Consider the following 21,942-nt stretch of genomic DNA (forward strand, 5'->3'; position numbering starts at 1 on the left):
TCACTAACACAGCCCCTGGGGAAAACAACAATCCACAAAAATCCCCCCCAGAAGAGTCCAGGGTGGTGTTTTACACTATTACCAACCCCAAGCTCTTCTGTGCTACTAATGAGCACAGTGCAGGCATAATACAAACTCTGCAGACTGAAAGATAATTGGTTCAATCTCTGCCCAGGCCTGGGAGTTGCAGCCCATTAAATATTGTCATGCTGTTCCTGCTTTGTCATGCATCATCAGGGTAGCTCTTGCCCTTTCCTTAAATAAGGCCAATATTCAACTCAAACTGCTGCAAGATAAAGCTCCTTTGAACAATGCATCCAGAGAGGGGGGGAAATACATATACATATCATCAAACACCCCAAAATCACCTTTAGACTAGCTGGCTGACCTTTCACTGTGAGCTAAGCAGAGAGAAGAAATCCCTGCATGTCAGTAGCACAGATTTGGGAGTGCTTTTCCCTCCAAAGGCACAGTAAGGTTCTTGACTGTTGGAAAAAACTCATCAATGTTTACCATAGAAAAAAATACACAACATTTTTTGCCAATTGAACTGTACAAATACAAGCTCCAGCTCCTCCTTCTGTATTCACTTACAATTTTCTCCTACAGTTTTAAGCTTGCTTTAGTTGCTTCTTACTAGAGTATTGTGATATGGTGTCCCATCATTATACAGCTTTGAAAAATGAAGGGCTATTTATTGCATGTTAAGGTGGCATCATTAAATTGTGACAAACTTTGGAGCTAAGGTCTGAAAAAGGAACCCCAGCACAAGAAATGGTTTAAGAGTTTAGAATGTTTGCAACTAAACAAATTGTTGAGCTTAAACAGAGCGTGAAAATGTAACTGAAACAGGAGAAAAGAGGGTTTACATAATAAAAACCAATACAAGGAACACATCCTAACAACAGATTTTCAAGTAGGATAGTGCTGCAATTTACTTTTCAAAGAGAAAGGATGAAAACTATATTTGTACTTTTTTAGTAAGGCAGGGGAATGGGAAGCTCACATCCATCTTTATCCAACCCACCTGAACAAGGCAAATCATCCACCTTGTTCTAAGATGTATTTTTAATATTCAAAACCAAATTATGTCCACCCTAACACACCAATAAGTGTTTTCAGAAATGCCAATAACTCTGGGTGCTCCTCCTGCAAAGCTGGGTTTGTTTGGAATGGGTCCAGTGCACATGATGAGTTCTACATTCAGCAGGAAGACACAATTGTTTCTGCTAGAGAGAAATTAGTGAGGTGTTTAATCTGGAATACCAGGTACCCAAGGCATCCTTCTTTCTACCAGAAGGCAAGTGGCTGTCTGGAAGTTTTTTTTAACCATCCCAGTGTCAGATGTACCCTTGGGTGCAAGCAGCTTCCTGTTAGCCAGTCATCAAGGTATTGAATAATCACTAGGGGGCTGTTACAGCTGGAACAAATCCAATCCAAGAGCAGGATGGCTCTGCTGAGGACAAAGAGGAGCCCAGTGAGGAGCAACTCAACAAATCTGAGGGTGACTTTCCATGAAATGACATAATGACAGGACTTTTAAGCTGCTCCACAAACCAAGTTTTGCCCCAGCCCCACAGAAGAGTTCAGCAGTGAATGGAAATCCTGCAGCCAGGTCTCAGTGCACTACCCACTAACTCCCACGTGGAAATCTGACTGGCTCAGGGCTCTCCAGGCAGCACCTGGATTTTGAGAATGTGCTAAGTAGAAATCTTTCCTGAACCTGACAGAGGGAAGAAAACCTAATGTGTGTAGCCAGAAAGACCATCTGACATATCCAAACAGAGCCAGGATTTTAATTAACCTACTGTCAGCAGGAAGTTCAACACACTGTCTTGCACTTTGAGCAGCAAAACCAGCATTATCTCGACTCAGAATAAGGAGACAAAATGCTATCAGTGCCATGAGTCTAATGCCTCCTGGAACAGGTTAGAATCATTTTTGTCCCTGTGCCATTCATAATTGAGGACCCTGGTCTTCCCCTTAGCATTCCCACAGGTTTGTTCAGAGTCAGACTCACAGCTACTACACCTAAAAAACCAGAGCAAGATGACAGTTCCTGCCAATGCTAAACTTACTGTGCATGAAGAACTGGAAAGACAGCCCATTTGAGTGAAAGCATTTAGGAAGTACTGTGAAATTGCAAATGCACAGATCTAATTTTTCAAATCACTTGGCTTGCTGTGAAGCAAAGAAAAAAGAATTCAAGCATGTTGAAAAAAGCCATAAAAATAAAAATTAGTTATGTGTAGGAGATTAACGTCGAAAAATTAACAGGACCAGTAGGACAATTAATAGGTTCACTGGTCCATATAATATTTTTCATTTGTAGTTTGTGTCTCTCCCAGTCAGTGAAACTTCAATGGAAGTTGTGGACAACTGAAGTGCCACAACTATTCAATCTCACAGATTACCAATAAGAAATTTTGCCAAGGAATAAGGAAATCCCAGGGTTAATTTCTGGCAAAAGAGGAAGCCCTCATCTGTTCTTGCTTGGTCCAAAAGATATGTGGCTGCTTCCTGTTATACAGAGCTATTTCTTAATGCACTACAAGTTAACATGAAAGGAGAAAAACACAGCCTGAAAGGCACTTGGAATGTGCCCACTTGATGGGTTTGTGAATATCTGACATCTAAATGTGAAATGGCAAAGTCTCAGCTCTCTGGATAGGGTTGTACCTCACCCACTGAGGTTTCTCACATAAATCCTACATCCCCCCACAGCCAGTGTCTAACCTGCCTTTGGACCTGCTGTCAGTCACTGCTGCACACCTTTAAAATCAATCTCACCTGGCACAACTGAGGATCATGCTAAATTTCCAAACTACTGCTCTAAGCAGGCTGCTGGATGCAAGCTCTGGTTTTGTTCCAGTAGATTAACTCTTCAACACACAAGGGACATTAAGACACCAAACTGAGTTAATTCTACTCTTAAGACAGCAGCACGACATCAGTCACTCCTGGGAGGTCTCATGCTATATATTTCACAGTGTCCCAAGTAACATTTGAATGCATTTGTCATGTTCACATTTTACTTCGTTTAGCTAAAGTAAAACACGTAAGTAACACAGTGAACTAATCAAACTTTTCTCCTCGCTCCTGTGAGATAAAGAAGAATCACTTTATCCCACCACATTAAGGAGAGTCCTCTCCTTGGCTGAAAGTTAATTCATTGTGAGCCTGAAGAGCCTACAAACGGACTAGAAAGGGTTTTATACACCAAAGAGAAAAAAAAAGTGAACTAAAATGAGACCAATTTATCCATTTGACAAAATTGGTTTGGTGTAGCCTTAGCTCACACACTGCACTCCTCTCAAGTTAAGGCACTCCTCAAGAAAATAAGCCTTGGAGATGCAAGTCCTACTCATCACTGCTTCAATTTCTACTGTAAAGAACCTAAAATAATAATGTGAAGGTGAGCATTAAGTACAAAGAGAGCAATTATAACTAGCCATAATGAAATGAACTGTAATTGCACCATTTTAAATGATCAGCCAGTTCTCATCTCCTGTTTTCAGAATTGTGGCCAGCTGGTTTCAGAGATCTGGAAAAAAAAGTCACTGAAGAAAAAACAAGCTTCTTGTCAGATGGGACTCCATTATAAGGATACCTGCATCCACTAGGAAAGAAGAATTAACTAAACCTTCTAGGTGCAAGAAGGTTCCACTTACCTAGCCAAATCCAACCACTGCTTAATTAGGACTAGAACTGGCAGAGGCTGCAAAAACACCCTGTGAGATTTGCAAAGTCATGATCCAGGGGGAGATCACAGCACCATTCACTGCTGGAAGCTACAGGGGAACAGGAGGGAAGGGAGGCACCAGGCATTCTCAGGAGTCTCAGACACACTACTCTTGTTTCTGTTGTTTCTTGACACTGTTTGGAAGGGGCCAGCAGAGCAAGTCTGAACACTTGGCTTGTACATCTATTTTTCTGTGGCTCTAATACTGTGTGTAAAAATAGGGGAGGGGAAACCCCACCTCCTTTCCATGATCAGTGCAATTGCAACACACACAGTGGGATTTCAGCCAAAGACAAAGCCTACAGAAGATCTGGAAGTCTCAGGTATTCCAGGAGGGATGGACAGGACTGAATTTGTGCCACAGCACCCAGACAAATCACACAAAGATTAATGGCAGCTACATTTGTCCTCAGAGATTTTAACTGAACATTATCAACATTCAGTGAAAAGTTAAAGCAGGGCTTAAAGTTTACATAAATCTGCCCTTCCCTGATTAAAAAGCTTCTGTTTCAACAGAGTCATGTTTGCTCATGCAGAGTGAGCTGAAGGATTCAGTTTGACCTCTGTTTGTGTGAGCACATGCAGCAGAGACCAAGGCTAACAGGAGCCTGCAGAGTCCATGGCTGGCATTTTGGAGCCTGGGCTGAGCAAAGCCACCAGAGCTGAAACCCTGCCACAACCTCCCAACAAAGCTGTTGGCTGTGCTTTCAAACACCAGACAAACACGTGGTAAGTGTGACACAACCAGCTCCTCATATTCAAGTGGCTTGAAAATCTCTGAAGCTGTCACTTTTCCAGGTGCACCAGTCCTTGCTGCTCATTCATGAACAAAGTGAAGATGAACAACTGATCCTTGTTTTACTTTTTCATGCTGAAGTCTTAAGTCAAAAGTCTTGTTGCTTTGTTTTGGCTCTGTCTTGTTTTGTAAACTCTAATATATACAAGATTAGGACTTGCTGAAAACCCTATGCTTTCCCACAAAGCACCTTAATTCTGTGTGCTTCAAGAGTGTGAATATTTAGAGCTGAAGTGATAAAGCTGAACTTGTTTATGCTTCCTCTGTGGCTGCCACAGAAATATCATCTTGTTGTGTTTCTATACACACACACACCTATGGACAAGAGTCCTTGCACTGGACTCAAATTTATACACACAGGCCCTGGCACAACAACAGTACAACCCCTAAAATTATATTAGTGCCTGGAATGCTAACAGGGTTATTCATAGACTGAAAGATTCTTTAGCAACTCTTATACACAAATGTCAAAACCTTCAGAAGACTTAACTGTATAGAAGAGTCAACTGAAAATATTACTTAGCTACTTTTTTTTTTAATTAAAAGGTACACCAAGGATTAGTGCTTTGATCCAGAAAGGCAAAAAATGAAAATTCCCATGTCCCAGCCTGTGTCTGTGTCATTTGTGAAAAGAGAAGAGACTGGAGCAAAATGCCTTCTGCTGGCAAGTAGTGTAGTAAAAGTAAAGAGACAAAAACCAGCTGTAGCAGTTCAAAACCCATCTAGCTCAGCATCTTAGAGCTGACAGCAGCTATAACAAGATGCCAACAGGAAAGTGTAAGATTAGGGCGTGCATATGTTGCTACTTTCCTCTCCAGTACTCCAGCTATCTATGACTCAGGCATCCTCAGAAAAGCTCAGGACAAAGCCAAAAGGAAAGCAAACACCCACCTGGTAAGCACAGCAGAGCACACATTTAACACCCACCCCCTCACTTCACATAAACCACATTTATCACCAGCCCTGCTCCACGTTCACTCCCCACCCCCTGTGGGCGCTGCAGGCTCGGTTAATGGCAGGAACACTCGGTGCTGATGTGAGATACTCACACGGCGTGGCGGGAGGCGCCGTGCAGCAGCAGCAGCTCCACCACGGCCACGTGGTCGTTCCTGGCAGCGTCGTGCAGGGGCGAGTCGTTCTGGTAGCCCGTGGTGTTCACCAGCGCCCCGTGCTGCAGCAGCAGCTCCACCACCTCCCTGTGCCCGTGGTTACACGCCTCGTGCTGCGGGGGGAGAGCCACAGGGGGCAACTCAGGGGAAGCACAACTCACAGGGGGACTCCTCTCATGGCAGCACTCCAGGGATGGCCAGGGAAGATGAGGCAAGGGTATTGTGTCACATTGCTGACAGGAATGGCCCTGGGAACCCAAAGTTCTTCACTCGGGGTCACCACATGTGGTGGTGTTTGCAGGGGTCTTAGGACAAGGGGAGAGATGAGAATCTTGACTTCATTTTCAGATGGCTGATTTATTATTTTATGATATGTATTAAAAGAAAACTAAAACTATACTAAAATAATAGAAGAAAAGGATTTCATCATGGTGGGGAAAGGGCACATAATAAAATCTTGTGGCTGACCAGAGAGTCTGAGACAGCTGGACTGAGACTGGCCATTAATTAAAAACAACTACATGAGACCAAAGATGCACCTGTGGCATTCCACAGCAGCAGATAATCATTGTTTACATTTTGTTTCTGAGGCCTTTCAGCTTCTTAAGAGAAAAGATCTTGGCAAAAAGATTTTTCATAAAATAGGTCTCTGACAACCCAACACTAACAAAAAGCCCAAAAAGAACTGAACAAAGGCCAGCTGTGTGCAAGTTAGACCACAGGGAACAAACCCCTCCAGACTACAGCCTACCAGGAGTATTCTGCAGGAAAGGAAGAAGTCATGGTTGACAAGAACCTTTTGTTTATTTTCTGTAATTCAATCAAGCAATTTTTTCACTCCACTACTTGATATATTTCCAAACCACTGAGGATATTAGGAACCCATTAAATACAAACATTGTTTGGATTTGATCATTTTCGAGTAATCCCAGCTGTAATTTTCTGCATTTGCAGTCACCAGCTGATCAATTTCATGGCCTGCCCTACACCCCAGCAAAGGAGAATGACACCTGGGCAGGTCAGTGGCTGCTGATGAATTCTTTTGTTTATCATCACTTCTTCACTTTGCATAACTCTCTGTCACCTAAATGTGTGTGAAGGGAACTAAAATATCAGAGAGAAAGGAGGGATGAAGTGAAATCTGATTAGATGACAGAAAGAAGCCTTCAACACTCACCAAAGGTGTCCAGCCAGCATTATCTTTGACATTGGGATCTGCCCCGTTTTTCAGCAGCTGCTCCACAGCTGCTAAGTCACCCTACACAGGGGAAAAACCAGAATTATGAAAAAGTAATGAAGAAAATACATAGATAAAACACCAGTTGGAGAGATGCCCAATTGTAAATTTAGCTGCAATGAGAATGTTATGGTATAAGCCTTCCATGTAGATATTGTCAGGATAACAAAAGCTCAAGTGACCTGGAGATCACAGTTAATCATTGCTGTTCATTTAGAACCACCCACACATTTTACAAAACTACTTATTTCTAGATAAAAACTATGCATGTAACAGAGATAATTCAAAATAAATGGAAAAGTTTGTGTTATGTGCAGTCCATGCACTACGGTCAAACTGCAAGGAGCAAAGTTGGAAACATTTATTAAGAATTTTCTCGTCCTTCAGACTGGATTTTTTTCAAGTTAATCAAAGTAACTGTCTGAAAACACAGGTGAAATAAATTAATAAGCCTGACAAGCTTCTAGAAATTGGTTTTCCATGAAAGGAAAAGAGTTTTATTTAACACTGCAATTACTACTTTATGTTGAATCTCACTGACACTTTCTCTGACAGTTATCTACCAAAATAGTTTTAATTTGCTTTTTGGAAAAATGCTATACTCAGCTTTCACTGCAAGCAAGGAGGTGTGGAAAGGGTGGAAAGTGATGCAGAGCCTAAGGAAAAGAGGCTGAATAGAGATGAGGCAAAGGAAGCAAAAGGGCAGAATTTAGGAAATCAGAGGTTTTGAAAAGCAAAGCTGGTAATAAGATTGCAGTGCAGGCCTCAATTCTTATTATTTTAGGCAAAATAAAGCATTTCAAGACAACTGCAGACACTTTGCCTAGACCAGGGTACTGAGATCTGTTAATATACAAATTGGTATGTAGCTCTTGCCAGGGCAAAAGATCTGGAAGAGAGAAATTTAATCCATGATACATATCAAGTTCAATGCCTTTAAGTAGTGGAATTTCAAGGTGCTACTCACAGCAAGCCTTGGAAAAGGTGAGAGAATATTATACTAAGCTTGAAATACAATAAAAACAAACTAAATCCGATTTTCTTACCAAGAAACTCTTTGAAAAAACAAAACAGCTTTAATCTTTACTCTTTAAGTTAGAAAAAATAATAAGACAGACTGCTCTGCAAAAATAAATCCAGAGAGCAACAACTATAAACTCAAAATTCACCCAAATAAATGCTGAGACTCACTGGCTTTACAACCATCAAGCAAATTAACACATCAGAGATAAATTTCATGCATTATATTCACAATCTGGATGTCCCAGCAAAATGCTACCTTTCAAAGCAATTAAAGGATCCTAGCAGCAGTATATTCTTTATGGTTGCAAGGTAACAGACATAGATCAAACCTGAGGAGTTATTCAGAGGCAGCCAAGGCAGCACTCAGCATTAAGATCCTTCCTGACAGAGGGAACACACAATTATCTATAATGAGCAAGAGCTGAGCTTATCATTTAAAGTTCAGTTTGCAAACATGTACTGCAAAGGGTTTGACATTTCAGGAGTACTGCTTTAAAGCAGGAAGCACAGCTAATCATTTGTGTGGGCATCAGATGCTATCACAGCTTTTCAGATCAGTTATGTGAGCATTGATTTGTAAAACATCGCTGGGGCTTCAGCAAAGGAAATGTTGCTGGTGTGGACCCCAGGACTGACAACATCCCCTGACTTAAATCCAGGCCCATGTCAGAATTAGAAAATTGGTGGTTTGCTGCTTACAGAAGATAAATATTGTCATCATGTCATCTGTAAATGGAACCTGCTCCCTACAACCAGCACCGAGCACTGAGAGTGACAGCAAGGAGGGAAAGCTGTCATGAGCTGTGCAGGGACTGGATGGGGGCTGCCAATCAGGATTACAAGAGAGATGTTAACAAACCAGAGCCAGGAGAATGTGCCTTTTGTGTCCTCAGAGGCTCTTCAGTCAGCCACCATAAGTGAACATTTAGCTTAAAAAAGCAGGAGACTAAATTTCAAGTGGCAGATGATTAACAGACATGTTACCAAGTCCCTCCTGCAAGCAGGACCACAATCACAGAATCATTTTGGTTGGAAAAAACCTATAAGATCATCAAATCCAGCCACAGGTGCCTCTGACATTTGCATGGATCTTCCAGAGGCTGATAACATCTTTAGATGCCAAGTCAAGCCAAATAACTGTGATCCAAAAGTAAAAAAAAAAGTGGCTTGGTGATTTTTTACATTGGCCACTTCTATCCAAGTTGAAGGAATTACTAACATTTATAAGCTAATAAATGCTTTTCTAAACTCTTAAACAAGAGTAAGGAGCACAGAGGTGCAAATCCCAGAATTCCAGGTCTTCCCTCCACAAGAGAGCAGAAAAAACTACACCTATTAGTATGGAATGAGTAATTCCAACATGCTGCATAAAGATGTGCTTTGACTAATGCTGAAATTAATTCTGCACATTTAGTTCCTCGAGTATATTTGATGCAGCAGGAATATCACCAGTGTGCACCAAGAAGCCATAACCAGGGGACACAAGGAGAGACCCTCTTAGCAGTCTGCAGCAACAGAGGGGAAACGTTAAGTGGAGACATTCTTGTTCAGAAAAGGAGAACAAGGCAAACATCAGGTAGAAAAATGCTCCTACCATTAAGAATTCACAGGCAAGTGTTTATTTTGAAATCTAATTATCAATGAAGGATTACATCCAGCTCTTGAAAAAGCAGGAGCTGCTGCAGATTGCAGAATTACCCATTGGGAACAAACAAAGCTCAGGACATTTCACGTTCATAACAAAGCTCAGCCGTAGTGACACGGCAGTGAAGCCACGGGTTTGCTCCTCCTCGGCACCGCCGCTCCCGGAGCTCGGCAAAGAGGAGAAGCAGGAAAGGCACTGGGGCCATCTGTTGGCAGAGCTGGAGCCGGCAGTAGATGAGACAGAGAGGAGCATTTACAGGGCTTTAGCACTTCCTCCTCCCAAGGAGAATTTCTGACCAGAAAACCATCTCTACTTGGCTTACAAAAGGTTGTTGGAGGCTTTTTTTCCTTTTCTCTCAAGTCCTGAATTTAATACATATGGTCAAGAACTGCAAGTGTCCTTTTAGTTCTATTTTACAGGGCTTTTCTTTTCCATTTTGTCCTTTACAAACTTCCATAAATCAAGATATTTTTCACCAAAAAGTCAAATTACTAAATAAATAAAAACCAGAAAACATATTCTACCAGTTAATGAGATATCCAACGAATTAGGATAGTACATGAAGATGAAGCTAAGAGCTGTACTCCTTCAACCAAATAATTCTTCTTTTATTTACAAATTTAATCAAGCAGCTTCAGTCTTTAGGTCAAACAAATGAACCAAAAAGCCCCCTTTCAAAGACAATGCCATTTGCTTGTTTAAGCTGTGGGGGAACTGGATTATCTACAACTCATAAATGGTCAAGGAGGACAAATATGCAATAAAGAGGTTGTGGGAATTCTTATGGGAATTCTTTCCAGAATCCTGCAAGTTTCTCACCTCAAAATCCTCCAAATGAATTCCCCACACAGCCTGTTCCCTGATAACAAACACACAAGAAGCTATGATTAACCTTTAATAAAGAGAAAACGTGCAAGAAGTTGCCCAGCCTCAGAAACAAGACAAGTGACAACCAAGCATTATTGGAAAAGAAATGGTAATTTGTTTCCAAGCTTCCAGATCAGCACTTGGGAAGATGGATTGCTTTGACTCATGGCCAGTTTCCATATTCTCATGTCCTGCATTTGAAACCATTGCACTATTTCATATTTGCCTTGACCTCCTCTCTCCAGGAGGGGAGATGTTCATCTGTGACCCATCTCCCAGCCATGACACAGGCAGATCCAGTCCCAAAAGCAAGGAAGGGCACAGCTGACTAGGTCAGACACCTGAAAACAAAATTTAAACGCCATCCTGATGTTTGTCATCACATGCTCACAAAGCCACACCATCTTCTCTGCTCTTCCTTCCTGAGGTGTCATTAACTGGTAACACAGCAATAAAAGGAGCACTCTCACAGGCTCAGAAGGAATTAGTTCACAGTTATTTTACTGTGTTAATTATAATGACCATGAGGAGTCCAGCACAGCAGGCTAGCCATGGGTGAAGCCTTTCTGTGAGTCTGAGAGTGCAAGGAGGGAAAGCCATCATGAGCTGGCAAAATGAAAGGGTTCCTGGAACAGGAGATAACCAAAACTGGTCCAAATACACTACACCTCTCTCTCCAAACTCAACAGATGCTCTGCATAGAGACAAATTCTTTCCTCAGAAGAAGGACAACCCCTTATTTCCTCCTAACCTGAAGCACCAGGAGCCTTCTCCCAGCTATTTCCCATCTACTCCTTGTAATGTTGCCAAGGTCCCCTGTCACCCTCTCCTGTTGCAGTTCACTGTCTCTCTCTCTGGAATCCAGAGTGGCACAATTTGCCCCATCCCTTCCCTCAGCAAAGCAGGAGGAGCAGAGGCACCACCCAGACCTGAAATGCAGTGCCAAGGCACTGGGGGTTCCTCTCTCCACAGCAGATTTAGGACTCTGCACTGACTGTTAAGTGCTGCTGTGATTTAATTGCCATGGAAGAGCTGGTCCTGGGAACAATCTGTTCTCTTACTGCAAAAAAAAGTCCCATGTGGAAGGGCTGTTGATGGGGCAATTTCCCATTAGTTTAGAATATTCAGAGGTGAATAGGTCACATTTTGTATTTTAACTAATTGGATTTTCCCCTTTAATGACTATGAAGACAAACGTGACTGCTGGTTGTTACAGGAAGAGTCACATTTATTTTCATTTACTAGTTTAACTCAACATTAAGTTCATCCACACTAGAACCTTTCTCGAGAACCATTTTGATTTCAGTGAAAATAATAACTACTAGTACTAGCAGTAAATGGGGACAATCCTTCAGAATCATTATAAACAGCACAACACTCTTAGTTCTCATGCCTGCTAACCTTGTTTATGATCTCTTTTAAATAAGAAAAAAAGGGATAATTCAATTAACTTTAACTGGAATCTGGCTGTTAGACCCCAACAGCTAATGAAAATAATACAGATTTGTTTTTGTAACTAATGAAGTGCCAGAGAATTAGACTTCATTTTACTCTGGGGGAGGGTGGCAGCTACAAGTCTGTTTCACTTTACACACATGGAAAAACATTACTTGCTGTGAAAACAACAAGAAAAAAACCTGCCCATAAAACAAAATTGGAAGAGAAATGCTTCTTTCAGGAAAAAAAAACAAACAATCAGAACTAGTTAGAAGGAAAAAAAACAAAAACCCAAAGCACCAACCAAACTCAAACCAGTAAATCTAAACCCCACACTGAAAATACACAAAGAGGATAAAGCCTGGTATTTTCAAGAGCAGTTTGACAAAATACTTTTATCAGTTCATACAGGGCTTCTGCAAGTGCAAAGATCATAACCAAGCATCACTTTCCTTGTCTTATTTTAGTTCCTTTTCAAAGCAAACTTTGGGAATCAACCTGAAGACCTAGCTAGCTACAAAAGCCTTTGCTAATGAGCTCCTCAATCAGAGTGGAGCTGCTGGATAAAAACCACAGCAGAACTAATGAGGAACAGAAGCCATTTCCCACTTTAGCTCAATAATTATAAACATCAAAAGACAACAGTGAAAGGAACTCACACACAGGACTGAAAAAGCCCATCCCACTGCCCACACTCCAGCTGGAAGTCAGCTTTTTTTTTGGCTGTACCAATGCCAGTAAGGAGTGCCAGCAACACCACTGAACTTCAATAATCAAAACATGTTTATCATCCTTTTTGTCTACAGCATGAACTGCTTAATTTTTCATTTATCATCAAAATGCTTTGCAATGAAACCTTATTGGCATTTCCCCAACATGCCAATATTCCAAGTCTCAATAAGCTGCAGGGATGCTGTTTCCTTAGATGAAATACCTGTGTTCCAAAGAAGCATCAGGCATATTGCTGGAAACCATACCTGTGTGAAAACTTGTCAAGGCAGATCTATTTTTTTCAGAACCAGTCAGTCATGACTGCATTCATCACAAATTCCCAGAAAATCACAGAAGGGTAATTTGTAAACAGTGTTTTAATAAAGAGGAATATGCAGGACTTATGACAAGAGATAACAAGAGATCTCTCCTTCAAAGCTCTTGAGTCCTGTGAGGACAACATTTCATTTTCTCCCCTCTAATTCCATATTAATGACATCAAATACAAGATTTGAACTCAGCTCAGCTGACACTTCCATTTAAAAAGGTCTCGTGCAGCAGGAGTGGCTTATTAGAATGCCTTTGGAAGAGGACAGAGTTATTTATCAAGAACAGCCTCTGTCTCACCAGCCAGAAGTGCTGTATAAATGTCAGGTGCTTAGAGAAGAATCAATTCTTCCAGTAGATGCAGTTTATTAACCACACAGCATTTGTATTATATGATTTAGCACAAAGTACATTTAAATTGCCAGACTACAAACTCTTTGAAATGACCTCTCAGAAGGGAGCTGCCATGAGTATATCTGATGAGTGGGACATGTTTTACCCAGCTTTTAAAAAGTAATGGGCAAGGACAGCCCCTGCAAAGAGCAAAGCCATGAAGTTCTACCATACCAGGAACTGGTTAAGATATAAACAGCATAATGAGTGATAGCTGACATTCCAAGAATAATGTTGAGAGTCAGAACACCCCAACTGTGTCCCTTCCCTCCAGAGTACAGGGAATCAGCATGGCAATCACAGGGTGCAGCACCTCATTCCCCTGAGCCAACACTTGCATCAGGTGGTGGATCTCAACACTTAGATAATGTTAACCAATGTTTCACAGAGTTATCTTCATGTGCATAACTCAGATCTTTTCCTGGCTGAGTTACCAGCTCAGACTGAACGGATCAAGGTCACTCAGTGAGATCTGAAATACTTCCTAAACTCCTTGTGACAAATCAGAGACAGCTTCCTGGCACACAAGGCCAAAACATTTAAATGCTTATCACTTCCTAAACCTCACAGGTATAACTGACACTGTAGTGCTTTGAGTTTCCAAGTACAATCATCTTTGATCATTCAAACAGTCATTTCTTTATGAAATCAGAGAATCAGGTTGGAAAGCTCCCAATAAACCCAGAAGAAACAGATCACAAAATGAGATTTCCCTCCCTGAAACAGGATGTTCTGAAGTAACTGGTTTCCAGAATATTTTTAAACAACATTGTCTTTTTAAACCTCTGCTTAAAGCTGAACTAGAAGATGATGGTCCTACCTTGATGGAAGCAACATGGAGCAAAGTCTCCCCCTTGTAATTTCTTCTGGCAATTGTGTTGACACCAGGGGATTTCACCACAGAAGGACTGAGTGGTGTTGCCACCTGACTGCAACTCTTGGAAGTGGATGGGGTAGAGGGAGATTCTGCAAGTGAAGGACTGTTCATGGCTTGAAGAGCTGCAGATCTTCTTGTCTTCACTCCAGTGTCGGTGACTTTGGATGCAGAGGAAGAAATCTGGACTGGTGTCTGTCCAGTGCCTGGGGAGATGGGGGAGCCCTGCAGAGACTCCTCTAAGCCATCAGCCTGCCTGCCTGATTTCCCAGGAATGCCCCTCTCACTTCTTGCTCTTTTAGACTGAGGAGTACCCTGAGGTCTGGACTGCTCCCTTCCACGTTTCAAGGGTGTAACTTCATTTGCTATTGACAGCAATGCCTCTGCAGCACAATTTTTTTCCTTGCTCTCTTGTGCAGAGCACACAACTTCACTGTTATCTTTCTTCTCTGGGGATTCTGTCTTTGGTAGAACTTCCACATCTTCTGTATTATTGCTGGAGTCAGCTTCCTTCAGAGATTCCTGCTGAGGTCTTTCTTCAGGACTCTCTGGTTCCTGAGTGCACAGCACTATTGGCTGACTGCAGATGGTCACACACTTTTCCTTGGCAGTCTTCTCAGCTTTTTTCTGCTCAGGTTTCTCTAAGCTCCACTCTTTGTTAATGTCTGCTAGATGTTTCTTCTTCGTCTTCTTACTCTGTCTCTGAGTTGGTCTTTTTGTGGGCTTAGAGGGCTTTTCATGAGGAGGGGAAGGAAAGAAATCATAAGCTGAAGATGTGTCTTGACCAAGGTCACTGCTTTTAGTGCCAGCCTGACTCCTCTTCAACACACATCGAATCTTCCTGCTTCTTGGGCTGAACCACATTTTTATCTGTTCCTTCTTGCTCTTCTTTTCCATCTCTGAGTCAGGCGGTGTGGATGCATCTTCTGCTGAATCTAAGTGCATGAGAAAAGGGGAAAAATAATTATGGAGTACTCTTCAGAAGCTCACAAAGCAAAAAAAAGATCATAACAACTGCAAGAATTGATGAAGTGTTACTAAATACAATCAATGAGTGCCTTCATTTCTTCATGTGGTGACTTTAAAAGCCCTGGCAAGGTGACCCTTCTGAGAAGGCACATAGAGTGACTTTAAAAGCCCTGGCCAGGCCACATACCACTGTGGAGCTCAGATCCCAGTGCACTGACAGCTGTCCATCAGGCTAGTGAACATCCTGGCAGAGCAATTCCTTCAGTAGTCTGAGTTCACAACACAGCAGAGTTCTGACCAGGTGAGAAAAGGACAGACAGAAGTTGTCTTTCTCACTGAGTTTTCCTTGGAAAAAAAGTTAACAAAGAGGCATGTGCATACACAAAAGAGCACAGAAACAATTTTCTAAAGAGATATTACAGTTCATCCAAAGATGGAAAGGAAAAATAGCTGTAAGCAAGCAAAACCAATACCCTTATAAAAATGTCAAACATTCCTGAAAATTTTTGACTGATTCCACAGATACAGCAGATGAACCAGAGGAATATATATAGAAAATCTGTAAGCAATTGTGCCCTGTCATTTGATCCTTTACCCCTGGGTAGTAAATAACTTCAAGGAAGCTATGCATTTTGATGATCTCAAACATTTCTTTAAAAATATGCAGTGGAGCAATTTTATAAATCACATTGTACAGCACATTACAAATCAATGACCAGGATGGAGGAATATCCTGTACTCCCAGCACATGAAATAACAGTTGAGAACAAGGACTGAGGACATAAATACTGTCTTCAATGGCTTAAGAATAAATTAAGGAGTATAAAGTGACCTTAAACTTAGACACTAATTTAATGTCACAGTTTTTTAACACAAAAGAACCATAGCAGATTTTTGACCAATTCCTTCATTCTGAACTGGTGTCATTTTAGGTTATTTGGACAAGTCCTCCAAAGTAAATGCACAACTCATTCTTCCTGTTGCCTCAAACCTTAGGGACTACCACTCACAAAAGTCTTGGTGATTTATAGCAATCAAACACAAAACCAATATGAATTTTGTTCTGAAGCAGCACTAAGACCGAGATTAGAAGGGAGGGGAGGGTTTTAAATATTCTTGAAATAAACAATATAAAGTCTCAATTATTAAAAGTGACAGACACTCACTGCAACAATCTATCACTTTCACTTCAGTGCATTAAGTTTCTATGGCTAATTTATTATCTCCATACCTTCTCTTCTATTTTTGGTCTTAGTAACTACAGCCAGTTTTTCACAGCAAGCTGGGATAAACTCATAGCAACAAACACACTGGTTCCAATCTCTCAGTCACAAAAATAAGTGCTTTTGAAACTCCACTTAAAAGAGAACCATGTAGCTAGTAATTCAACACTAAAACAGACATTCACAGTTGTCTTTCAAAGCAATATTGCAAAGTTAAATGTTTCCTTAATCTTGATTTCAATTACCCTACTTACCCCTCAAATTAAATCCTGTTACATGTTAGATTCAGCTAGAGGAATATGTAAAGCCATCAGACCAAAAGTGTCATTAAGAATACAGCTTGAGGCTAGGTAATCAATCATTTAGTCATCTAAAGATAATTATCAAGTACAGAACTGCAGCTATTTGGTTTTCCTCTAAGGCTGGGCTTGGTGCAAACAAGAAAAAAGCACTGAAATTGAGACTGAAATCTCAGAACTAGCTAGCCTTGAGAACATATCCAATCTCATTCTGGCAATAACATCTAAAAAAGGAAGAGCTTGATTGCAAACAGATGCAAAATATAAAACACAAGTTACTATTTTCTCATCTTGCCAGTGTTTACACAAACTAGCAGATCTCCTTGTAAAATATTTACCGTGCTAAAAGTATCAGTCATCCCCAAGTAAAGAGAAAGAATAACATCGGCTTGCAGAAGTAATTTGTGCAACAATTTTGTGATGGCCAGAATTCTTTTTGATGTATATAGCACAGCAAGACTTTAAAGTCCAAGTGACAAATTCAATCAAAGGCACTGTCCTTCAGAAGTATGATCTAAAGCAGCAGAACACAATGAAGCATTTACACTGATGTACCACTTCTGGCAGCAGGAAAGCCTGTGAGAAATCCACCACAAGGCTTCCTGAACTGATCTGGTCAATGCTGGTTGCTCAGCAGGGACTTACCAGTCAGGTTATTAAAAACCTGCTGAAAACAGAACATGCTAAATAAATACTTCCCAAGGAGTGTTTTTCCTCACCTGCAATGACTTGAGGTGTAATAGGGTGTGCTGCATGTTCTAGACCAGGGAGGCACTCACGGGACATGATCAGAAGATGCCCATATCCTGACAGAGATCCACTCCATCCAGAGGCCAGCCCTGCACACCCAGGGCAGGAAACTGAATTTTCTGGCTTTTCTCAGACTCTGCTACCCCTTCCTCCATTTCCAAAGTGTACAAGGTAGGGAGCCCCAGCAACTTGGACAAATGGCCAATCTGCCTCCCCTGAAAATCAAATCTCTTGATGGACCAAGAGTTGTGAGAGAGAAATAAAGAGGGGAGATCCAGAGTCAAGAAGCTGAAAGGATGTTCTTATGATTAAATAAGTAAATGTTAATTCATATAAAGAGGGTATTATCTGGTAGCTAAGTTCATTCAGTTAAAGTACCTTCAGAGATAATTGCTCCCAATAAAATCAATCCAAATGAATTCTCTGCTGTCATTGAGTTTGAAGCCAGAGCTTGGATCTCAACAGGATTGAAATAAAATTACTATTAAGATTTTGATTTGTCTTTTTAATACATAAGTGTCCTGACAAAGATTTTCAGAGAGGCATTTAGACAAGGTAAATCAGTAGAGCATTCCTTACTAATTCTAGATTTTAAGCATCTGCAATAGCATAAAGGGCATCCACAATAACAGTATTAGAATCAGCCTATAATAAATGCAGTAAATTTAGTCTCCATTACCTCTTAAACATAACATTCAGATACACAATGTAGTAACTGAATTATTTCTAAATTAGAGTTATTTGCACACAATAAGCACAAGTTTCTCAATGCTGGCATTTAATAGAGTTGGAGTTCTTAAGTGTTAAAAGGGTTGAGAGTACACAGAAATACCAGGAGATGGTCAGTGCCTTGCAACTAGAGCTCCAAGTTCTGCTGCAGTGCAATAGCAGGTTAGTGCAGGGGAAAAAAAGGAGCAATTAGAAAATGTGGTTTAGCTATCATTAATCTGCATCAAAGGAATGTAATGATGCACATTGTGTGCCTTTTAAATTATTCTCTATTACGGGTTTCAGAACAGAAGTTGAGAAATCTCTTTAACAAACTAGTCCCTTATTAAAAATCAAAGGGAAGAGCTTTGGTACCATCTGTGCAACATTAGTGCCTTCACTGAAGAGTGATTATTTTGCAAGTTAAGTATTCAACACCGAAGGGGAAAGGGAGAAATTCCAGCAATTCAAACTTAATCTTTAGATGTTATGAAAAATGTCACAGCAGCCATGAAATGCAATGTCATCTGTTACTACAGGAGTTCCACATGCAGTAAATGTGAAACAGTCATGATGCTATAAAGGCTGATTGACCTGACTGTCCACCAGCATCAGCACCAGCTTGGGAAGCTTTGATCAACTCCTGCAAGGTGCAGCTCTGCATGAGAAGAGGGGGGAGGTCCTTCTGTTTGATGTGTAACAGTGAAGCAGATTGCTACAAAGAATAAGGTAAAATCAACTATAAATGCTTGCTGATGGTTCTGAAAATTTATATCACACAGAAAACTCTCAAGTATTTAGAACTTCTCTTTCAAAATCATCTCTGTAAATCAACAAATCAAGTGGTTTATGTACACTAGGCCCATGATTCCACAAGTCCTCAGGAATTACCCACCCATGAAGCCCATCATACCACCAGTGTCAGCTCCCAAGATACCTTGGACCCTGCAACACTAAAGCTAAGGAGTTTGAGTGCAGACATCCTGCCTGTGGTGCCTGCCAGGCAGCTTCCCTTCACCCTTAGGAAGGCACAGCACAGGGCAGCCAAAATGTCAGGCACCTCTCTTCATCTTGCCATAGACTAAGCACAGAAAACCTCCAACAAGTGAATTAATTTGGAGGCTCAGCATTTCCTACCTATAGCTTGAATTTTCCACCTATAATCTGCATTTTCCAGCCAGTTTCAGGTTTGTCAATTCATCTTCAGTCACCCCAGGAGTGTCACTGGCTGTGTTTCCCTCTAATTTAAAAGGGAAGTAGGGAAGTATTAGCTGTTTTGTGCAGTCTTTCCTGAATTATTTGCTGCTGCTTCTTACAATGCACATGCTGTTTGGCAGAAGCTATTTTTATCCCAATGGAATACAAAGTGAGATCCCTCTCATGTCTACTGTGGAACCTCAAGGTACAGGGATTTTTGTATTTGAAATATTCAGTGTGAGTTTAACCCTATCCTTTTCAGTCACAGCAGTTCCATGGGGTTTTTTAAAAGAAAAACACACAACTTACTGCATGCACTAGCTCTGTCAGAGACAAAAAAAAATTACTAGCAGGATGCACTTAGAAATTTCAGTGTCAACAAGGATCTCCAACAAGATTCAAGAGAAGCTACAATTGTCTCAAAACAAGGTATACACAGCAAATATGCAAAAGGGACATAAAACAAATATATGGAAATATTCGTTATTTCAACTGCTTCTCTCCTGCACTGAAAGATTGATTTTTCGGTCTACTTCCTTTACTGGAACATAAAGTACAATTTCTGACCTTCTAACACAAAAGAGAAGAAAATATTGTTGACAGAAGTACGGTGCTGTAAGAACATGAAAGCAAGTCCTTAACAAGAGAAAAGAACCCATGATTCTCCAAACTCAAACATATTTCTCTTTGGATACAGTAAGTTCAAGGCAGAACTTAATGTATCCAGGCATCTATGGGAGGTGAGGGACTTGCTGGAGATGAGGGACAAAACATCCTGAAGAATTTGCTCTCAAAATCTCTAAAGCTACAATATCCTGTGATTTTCAACCGTATATATATATTTTTTTCCCAATATATAATTGGCTGTTCTTAGAGGTGTGCTCATTTACTTATGACAGTGAACTATTACCAGCTCGGGAGGATTTCCTCCTAACCACACCTCCAAAAGGCCACTGTGCTCATCCTGAGCACACTGCAGAGATTACAAGTGACAGAAAGGCATCTCTCAAATCATTTAATATAAAACACTCATATAAACTTCTATTTTGTGTCTGCTTTTAGTCAGAACAAGGGATGATAAAAAGGACCTCATTTAGTTCTGTGGCCTAGCCACAGCACACAGACTACATTTTAGAAGAACTATGGGATTAAATGTAGTATTCAATTTTTAGTACAGTTAAACATCAGACCAATTTTTAAGAGTTAATCCATCTCTAAGAGCTCTCCAAAACATCTAAACAGTATCAATAATGCTACCGGGTTGTATTTAAATGCTTTATTTATAGCATCAAAAACAGTTCCTCTCAGAATGATTCTCTTCCCAGTGTGCTTTTAAAAGCCTTCATCACTTAAAATGTTTCCCTGAAATCCTATTTAAGCCATCATCTGTTTTCTGTGCTCCAGAAGATTTAATCACCACAGGATTTTATACCTATATAAAATGTATTCCTTTACACTTGGACACAGGCTTCAAGCCACATCACTTAAAATCCATTTTGGTGTCAATAAAGAGATATTCCATAAATGAGTGAAGGTGCTGATAGGTGCTGATAGGATTAGACAATGAAAAGGAATCTGACTTAGACAAACATATTGGGAAGCAACAATGAAGGAAGAATTACCTACTCTGTATCTGACAAGTAAATCAATGTTTTCTAAAACTTGGTATTACATAAATGCTCCTCTCTGAGCTTGCAGAGGAAGCACACAATCATCTATGTTGATTTCATACAGTTTTTCCTACTTTGATAAACAATCTAAAATTTGATAGAGATTGATTCCCAGAGTACGTTCTCTGCAATCTCCTAGCACAGACAGCAATGACAAAACTTCACTGCAGCAGATTAGCTGATTGTTAGGGACCAGAAAATAAATTAGTTAAGACTTGCTTCTTTCCCCTTTTTAGGCAAAGAACATAGATCATTTTTCCCCGTGTGCAAAAACCCTGAACTGAAAATTACTGGGACAGCAGGCACAACTCAGTGCACAGAAACCCAGAGGCAGGAGAAGACATGCATTAATTCTTTAATAGGGGAACTTTACACACAGGGGCTCCCATAAGATATGGAAACCTGTGCCCCTATTTTGTGCCACATGACTCAGCAATCTCTCCCACTTTCATCTAATTTTGGAAAACAGATTCTAATGAATTATGGACTAACCCACTCACGCAGATCTCTTAGTAAAACAGATTCAAAGAACGAGCAATCCATACAGACAGCTCCCTTCAAATCAAACTTTCCAAACATGATTTGGAACAGCCTCTCAGAATTTTAAGCAGGGCTGCACAGTTCATTCCCTGTAAAATGAACCGGGGTGGCCTGGACTCTGCAGCCACCAGGGAGCCGAGTGAGTCTCACCTGAGGCGTTGATGCGCAGGAGCTGCCGCAGCTTGCTGCAGAGCTGGATCATGTTATCCAGCTGCCTGTTGATCTGTGCATCCTGCACCCAGGCTGGCATGTGGCACACAGGGCACTCGGTGCCAACACAGTCACCCACACAGGACCTGCAAGGCAAGGGGAAAACCCATTATCCAGTGGAAGTTATCCACTGCACCCACCATCAACCATTTCACAGCCCAGCGAGAATCTCTTGTTTGAGCACTGTAAGAAAGCCCACACGAATTAGTCACAAA

The 21,942-nt window shown here is 40.9% G+C and overlaps 1 protein-coding gene across 1 annotated transcript in view; it reads right to left on the reverse strand.

The window, feature by feature from the left end:
- The window catches only part of BARD1 (BRCA1 associated RING domain 1), a 38,517-nt gene that overhangs the window by 14,477 nt on the left and 2,098 nt on the right, over nucleotides 1–21,942 (reverse strand). Inside the window, exons 3-6 of the mRNA XM_050987621.1 lie at nucleotides 21,668–21,813; nucleotides 14,108–15,096; nucleotides 6,825–6,905; nucleotides 5,588–5,760 (exon numbers count right to left, since the gene is read on the reverse strand). Of these exons, the coding sequence (XP_050843578.1) occupies nucleotides 5,588–5,760; nucleotides 6,825–6,905; nucleotides 14,108–15,096; nucleotides 21,668–21,813 (1,389 nt within the window). The remainder of the gene's footprint in view (nucleotides 1–5,587; nucleotides 5,761–6,824; nucleotides 6,906–14,107; nucleotides 15,097–21,667; nucleotides 21,814–21,942) is intronic.

This window comes from Serinus canaria (assembly GCF_022539315.1).
Source record: "Serinus canaria isolate serCan28SL12 chromosome 7 unlocalized genomic scaffold, serCan2020 HiC_scaffold_29, whole genome shotgun sequence".
NCBI classification, from domain to species: Eukaryota; Metazoa; Chordata; class Aves; order Passeriformes; family Fringillidae; genus Serinus; species Serinus canaria.